The sequence below is a fragment of the Haplochromis burtoni genome, unplaced genomic scaffold (genome assembly GCF_018398535.1).
Source record: "Haplochromis burtoni strain Fernald_Lab_line unplaced genomic scaffold, NCSU_Asbu1 Contig_22, whole genome shotgun sequence".
NCBI lineage: Eukaryota > Metazoa > Chordata > Actinopteri > Cichliformes > Cichlidae > Haplochromis > Haplochromis burtoni.
In genome coordinates, this window is record NW_024582383.1 from 3,139,484 (window position 1) to 3,147,249 (window position 7,766).

General features: G+C 40.7%; 1 protein-coding gene across 1 annotated transcript in view; it reads right to left on the minus strand.

Moving 5' to 3' along the window:
• Window position 1: 1 nt before the first annotated feature.
• The window catches only part of kcnk18 (potassium channel, subfamily K, member 18), a 15,108-nt gene continuing 7,343 nt past the window's right edge, over window positions 2-7,766 (minus strand). The window contains exon 3 of the mRNA XM_005917033.2: window positions 2-2,415. Coding sequence (XP_005917095.1) covers window positions 1,586-2,415 — 830 coding nt within the window. The 3' untranslated portion in view covers window positions 2-1,585. The remainder of the gene's footprint in view (window positions 2,416-7,766) is intronic.

The window sequence follows — 7,766 nt, forward strand, 5'->3', positions numbered from 1 at the left end:
CTATTCTATTCTATTCTAAGACAGTACAATAAAGTGTATGATCCTAGTATTGTGTCATTTTGTGTCCTCTTGCTGTGGTGACTGCACTCACTGGTTGCAGCCAGATTTCAGCCAAATTCAGTTAAATGTTCGTCAGCACCATGAGCCCAACACTTATCATGAGTTTATTTGAAGATTGCTGCTTCAAACAAAGTCATGAAGCAAAGATAAAGCAGCTGCTCAGTACTGTGGGATATTTAAACCTGGTACAGCTAAGCTTAAATATTATAACAGTCTAAGTTTAAAGTTAATACTGCAGATTTGGTAATGTTAGAACGATGTTGTCTATACTTCTTTATTGTAAGTATAGTGGTAGGTAGAGATGTGCTGTTAAAACCTTCACTAGTAACCCAGCTAGTAGTGCTAAAACTGGTTTAGTGCTTTAGGCTTGATGTGTTCTCTCGGTGCCACCTGCTGGACAAAACACGTTACTGCATGAATGTATGAATTCAGTTCTAATGAAGAAATGCTTGACAGACCATCCTAAACAAATATATATAACTTTTTAAAACTGTGTGAACATTCGGTAAAACGTGCTGAGAAAGAAAAAAGTGCGTGAATGAGACAATAAAGTGCTGTAAGTGCTCAAAATGAGAAAAACACTACATAAATACTATACCTTACCATGATGCTACGTGAATCTGTTTCATTTGTTTATTTCTTCAGAATTTCAGTAAATGTGAGGATGGATGACACACTGCTGCAGACCACGGGTACAAATAAACTAACCTGTGCCTGAAGCACAGCGGGAGAAAGGATTATTTGATACCTTGCTGCTGTAAGTTTGCTCACTTACAAAGACATCAACAGTTTATCATTTGTATGGTAGTTTCATTTTAATAGAGAGAGAAAAATATCAACCAAAAATCCAGAAAAACAAACACATTGCATAAAAGTTAAATAAATAAATTGATTTGCATGTTACTGAGTGAAATATTTGAGCACCTACAGCCTCGCCGATGGTTAGCAATTTCTTTCATTCCAACCTCTCCACCAACAAGGCCAAGAGGTTCTGCCAAAAGACATCCGGACAAGACTGTAGACGTGTATAAGGCAGGTGAGAAGGTGACAACTGTTGTTGTGATTCTTCTTTTTATATGTTTGACATGCATCTCTGTTCCCTCAGCCAGAACACTGACGATGGGTGGGTCTTCCAGCAGGACAATGACCTGAAACATACCACTAAGGCAACAAAGGTATGGCTAAAAAAGAAGCTGATTAAGGTCATGGAGTGGCTTAGCCAGTCTCCAGTCCAATTCCCTAAATCCCAATCACATTAATAACTTATGTGTAGCTAATTGATGTATAAGGCAACCACAACAACATGGAAAACTCCTTGTGATTCACTGTCTCTACGTAGAAACAAATGTTTAGCCTCATTATTACAGCTGTGAAAATGTAAACCTCCTTCAGCACGCAATCGTGAAGGGCACATGCAACTTTTTCCTTTACTCATGCTTGTAAGAAAAAAGGCATGCAACTCCTACTGGCTCCTGATATGGGCCTGTTTCAAAGCCAAGAGTGAGGCAGAGACTCTCTCGGTGACCTAATCCTTTTCGCTGTTCTTAAAGGTTTCCACGTTTCCTCTGCTGATGAACTTGACACATTGGCGGTAACAGCTTACAATTCGTGTTTGGCTCAATTTAAAAGCCATGGACATGATAGCCATGCCGACAATGATGAACAGCGAGGTAAGCATGAAGAACTTGGGGTGCTTGGGTATAATATCACCAAAACCAATGGTAGTGAGGGTGATGAAGCAAAAGTAATAGGGATCAAAGTCTTTAAAATCAGTTTCCCATATTGGCAGAATCAAGCCCCCAAAGCAAATGTAGGCAAAGACGATGAAAAGAATGAGCATGAAGGGGACATTCAGTGTTTCCATTTCATCTCCTAATCCTGTGAAATCCCACAAGGCATATCCTTTGGGTGGTGGTGGCAGACGATCAAGCTCTGGGCAGGACAGCGTCCTGAGCAGTGGACCCTTCCTCAGTAAATTCTCTCTGGCAAGAATCTTTTCAAAAATCTCTTTTTTGTTTTGAAGCTGGATGGACTTGTGCCGTACATCTGCCTGGCTGCGGAGCACCTGTCGGATGTCGAGGGGCTCGCGGATCACAACGTCACGGCTGAAGACAAAAGTACCATCCTCCAGGACCTGGCGGCTCGAGTCTCTCTCCTCAGTCTTCCATGGAGACCAGGTGCGGGAGAAGAGGTTTTTGGAAAGGGTGTGAGCATGGATGTAGGCTCTAGACATCACCATAGCAAGGAAGTCTCCAACATCGAGGATGACCAGAAGCATAAGAGGGATGCCCACCATGGCATAGAAGACACACGCCACCTTACCAGGCAGGGTGACGGGATAGATCTCCCCATAACCTGAAACAACAGACATTTTAAAGCTGTAATTAAACTGTTAATGATAGGACTGGCTTTTGGTAACGTTTGTGTAGGAAAAATGTGATCATGACCCTTCTAGACAACGTTCTTGTTATACTTTGTTTTAGATGTTAGGTTCCTGTGATCACCATGAAAACCTGCGCTGGGAAAAAGCATCAAAGCTCCTGATCAGCAAACTCTGACGTGAAGAAACTTTGTAGCTGCTCCATCCACCACTGTGTGTTTTACACATGTGCAGTGACCAACAACATGCAGATGAACTGTTAGCTTAGTCTGAAGCATGTTTTAATTATACAGCTTGATGAAGGCTGACGTACATGGAGTCTACAGGGGCACCAGATGTACTAGGCCGTGCTTATTTCAAGGTTTTCATAACATTTTCACATTGAAAGTGAAATCATATAAAATACTGTCTTACTTAAATTGCAGTAACATTTAAAAATATGAACATAAAAGTTTTTTCACAAGCCAGTAAAAATGTACATCATAACATCTTGTTTTTAACAGACACTTTGCATCAAAGCACAGGACAAACTTCACACTCATTCACACTCAAACACTCAGAGTAAAGATTCATTTTTATTGCATATTTATCTGATTTTATTTGACTTTGACTCTACTTGAGAGTATTTATATATTTTTGCATTTAAGAAAATGTTTTCTTTAAAAAATAACATTTAATATGGTAAGTAAATGCAAAAGGTTTCTTTTTTTGTTTTTGACAAATGAAATGGACGAAGCAAAAAACACTGAAATTGGTGGAGAGTCCCAGATATAAACCTAGTGGGAGTAACCCCCCACAGAGGGACAAAAGGACCCCCTGATTGACTACGATGACCTGGATGACTGAGAACCTTCACAGACATATGTGAGGAGCAGGATTTTGAATTCTGGATTTAACAGGAAGCCAATACAGGAGAAATCTGCTCTCTCTTTCTAGTCCCTGTCAGGACTCTTGCTGCAGCATTTTGGATCAGCTGAAGGCTTTTCAGGGAGTTTTTAGGACTTCCTGATAATAATGAATTACAGTCGTCCAGCCTGGAAGTAATAAATGCATGAACTAGTTTTTCAGCGTCACTCAGAGACAGGATATTTCTAACTTTAGAGATGTTGCACAAATGGAAGAACGCAGTCTTACATATGTGTTTAAAGACATAAAGACCTGGATGGCCGCTAACTTTCTGCTTCTTAATTCAGATCAAACTGAGGTTATTGTACTCGGCCCTGAAAACTTAGAAATATGGTATCTAACCAGATTCTTACTCTGGATGGCATTACCTTGGCCTCCAGTAACCTGTGAGGAACCTTGGAGTCATTTTTGACCAGGACATGTCCTTCAACAGCACATATTAAGACAAATATTGCTGCGTTTACTTCCATTGTGTGTGTTATCTGGCTTCATGGACAGATAGAGCTGGGTGTCATCAGCATAGCAGTGTAAATGTATGCTATGTCTTCTAATGATGCTGCCTAAGGGAAGCATGTATAATGTAAACAGAATTGGTCCTAGCACTGAACCCTGTGGAACTCCATAATTAACCTCAGTGTGTGAAGAGGACTCTCCATTTACATGCACAAACTGGAGTCTGTTATGCTTATCTTTTCAACACCAGATAGTGGGAGGTATCTCTCAGGGAGGAAGTGAAGTTTTTGTCCTTAAAAGCTGATGTGCAGGAAAGAGGAAAAATGGGAAAGGATAAGGATTTGAGAAGTTTTACAAAGAGCAAACTGTGATTGTTAGACAACGTGATACAAGGAAGGAAAAGTGGTGAACCTGCAGTGGTCATGGCTAGCTGAGGACGGCAGAAGCAGAATGAACACACACCACCTACAACAATGATCGTTGAGGTAGACCATGTGTACTCTTTCATGGAAACAGTGTTCCCTAATGGCTGGTGCCTTTTTCAGAAGGATATTGCACCCTACCACTAAGCAAAAAGGGTTCAGGATTGGTGTGAGAAACACAACAAGGAGTTTGAGGTGTTGACTTTGCTTCCAAATTCCTAGGATCCTGATCCAATTAAGCGTCTGTGGCATGTGCACAGCCAAGAAGTCTGATTCTCACCTTGCAACTTACAGGACTTAAGGATCTGTTACCAACATTTTTCATGTACCCTCTTTAGGCTTGCGGGTGCATGTTTCTGTAAAGGTTTCTAGTGACTGTCTTTGAAACTCAGCTCTAGTCATTTACTAGTGTCTTGGCAGTTGTTCTGGGGTCTTTCTGGGACAGATCTCACATCAGTTATTGACATGATGCTTTCTGAAGTGACTGCTCAAACCCTTCATGACGTTTTTATACTGTGTGTAAACTGAAACATAACCCAGCTCCCTATCATAATACACTTTGATTTGACAAGCTTTGAGCTCAGCAAAGTTAAAGCACATTACTGGTTTGTGTTATGGCAGCTTTTCAGGGGGCTAATAATTTTGACCCTGGTAATTTTTTTCCTGAAATAATTCAGGTATTGTGTGAGAATGGAAATAATTTATGTTTTTAAAAGAGAACTAGTATGTTGGTCTGTTCAAAAAAGCCCTTGAGAAATTTTTGACAAATTGCACTCTTGCTGTGAGCCTTGAGCGAAGTCTTCAGCTTACAAGACAACACAGCAGACAATGTTCCTCTGAACCTCTACAACCTCTAATAAGCTTTTTTGCGGTTATGTAAAAGGCCTTCTCCTCTGGACGCGCCTCGCCTTTGGAGAGTTGTGGGCTTCCTGTAGCTGCTAAGCCATTAGCAATTAGATCTCTTTACCACTTGTGATGTGTTTGACAGTAACACTAATGTATCTACACAAGGCTCTTACACATCAAATCAGGTCAGTTCCAGCTAAGAATGGTTTACTCAGCACTTACAATATAACCATAACAAATTCATCAATAATTATTCATCATAACGATAAATTATGAATAAGGAATAGCAACAGAATCAGCTGTGGAAATCATGGCAGATTCATGTCATTCTAATTTGTACATTTCTGACAGCATCCATCCATCTGCCCTTTATCCTCTGCTGATCCCACTCAGGCTGAGAGGTGCTGGAGCCTATCCCAGCTGATCACCAGTCCATCACAGTGAGACACAGACAACAGTTCACATTCACACCAATGGGCAGTTTGAGTGAACTTAACCCCACTCACTGCCTCATAGCAGGAAGGTCCCGGTTTCAACGCCGCCATCTGGGTGGGCCCTTCCTTTGTATCTTCTCCCTGTGTCCATGCGAGTTCTGCGTGGGTTAGTTAGAGGGGTTCCTAATGTATATGTTCAGTATGTAAATTTTGAGTTAGAGCATTCAAATTTGAAATGATTGACTTATTAGAGCAATACAGTTTGACGTTAACACTCCCTTAAATATAAACATAGAAGCCAAGGAGTCAGGAGTAAACATCCTCTTTAGGTCTGTAGTTGGGCACTGGGGTGGCGGAGGAGTGGGAGCACTACAGGCAGCGATACAGTAACACTGACATGTCAGAGGGACAGAATAGAAACTACAGGTAACTGAAAACTGTGTCTGGTATCTGACATGACGACAGTAAAACACACAGTGTTAGCACTGCTATCTCACAGCAGGTTATTCCTGGGCTTAAACCTGGGTAAGGTGAAGCTCAAGATTCTGGTCACATTGGAAAAAATGCCAGGGTTGATGCTGCCTATGTCAGCCCAAGTCTTACAAAAGATATCGTTAATCTCAAGATCGTCAATTCCAGGTCAAAAAAGGCTTAAAAAATGAAAACAAAGTGGTTTGCTGAACTCGCTCACAGAGTTCGATCCATTTCTCATAATTAACATATCAAATTTTAGTTATCTTTAAAAATATTATCTATATTTCGTGAGTATATACTGACATTAACTCCTGATAATCAAAAACCAACGCAAGTCAACATCTTTAGACTCCCGTGGAAAAATGGCCAACACAAATTCACACATTTAGCCTTAGCTGAACTTGGCATGCCACTCTTATCAATCAAAGATGATCAGTTCTGGCTCTTACAAAAACAAATAACAAACAACAAACAAACAAAACTTTGCAGTAGACAAAACCCCCACATGTAGGCGTCAAACTAGAGAATCAACCAGACAGTGGGCGACATCACAGTAGTCTGTGCATGATGGACAGAGCAGCACTCTGCAGCTGACTTCTAACTGAGAGCATGCAGACATTCACATCGGGAAACATTTTTAATGTGTTCTGATGTAAAACGATGGCTGACTGACTAGTTTACCTCAGTCACGTGTGGTGGTAAACACAGCTTGATTCCATTTGGGATGTGTAGCTGCTGCATGATTGGTGGGCTGTTTCGCGTTGTCAACATAATATGTTTCGTAGCTCCCCTCCCGGACATCAAGTGCAGTAGGCTTCTGATTAGTTTTAGAAAGTGCCTTTGCAAAGTGTACCAAGAGAAGAGTCAGTGATCTTTGTGGCACTGGTCCCAAGCACACTTACAGAGCCTCAGATATCCCAACAATCCAAATCCCAGCGACCATCTGATCATTAGACATCGATAAAGAAAGACATGATTTGTTCTTGGATGTTTGCTTGTTGGACTGATTTTTTATATGTGACTGTATTAAATTAGTTAAAACTATGCTCAGTGAGTAACATAATTTCAAGTACTGACAGCACTGTAACACCTTCAAAGAAGTGGGGCTTATAAATTCTGAATGTACATTTTTGGAGGTGCATGTAGTCTGTGCTGTGGAGGACATGACATTTAAAGTCTGTCAGCATCCAATACATTTGGTCATTTGACTGAAGTAACTCTCGCTCGGATGGAGGGATGCTGTGTTTGAGGAGAGGCATCATTTCCGTGAAGCCTGAACAAAGCCCAGAGTCATACAATCATTAATTAACCAGGCTATCTGTTGCTCTGGTTACTAATGTTTAGAGAGGTCACTCGCTTTATGAGGAAACATCTATGCACACAATGATTATATTATAATCACTACTGCAGACAGTGACTGGGGAGAAATAACAAATCTACTATCAAATACATTCTGACCTTAGTAAACACACGAGACCCTAAAACAACGTGTTCTGGCTCCACGGAGCAAACCTGTGTGACTCTGCCTGATATCACAGCTAAGGCAACCTTGACTGTTTGAATAATGAATTAAATCCCTGTGAATGGAGGTGGCAACACTGAATACAACACCTGAAATTATATAAACAATTAAAAATGCTATTATGAGACAGTTTATTGTGTTTGTGTATCGTATTACTATGAGCATACTGGTATCCTGTTGATTTTTAACACTTGTTTTCAGCCCATCATCTGCCACGGGTTTTGTGTGTATTCTTCTTTTTTACATTATAAACATAACCAGCTCTGCAG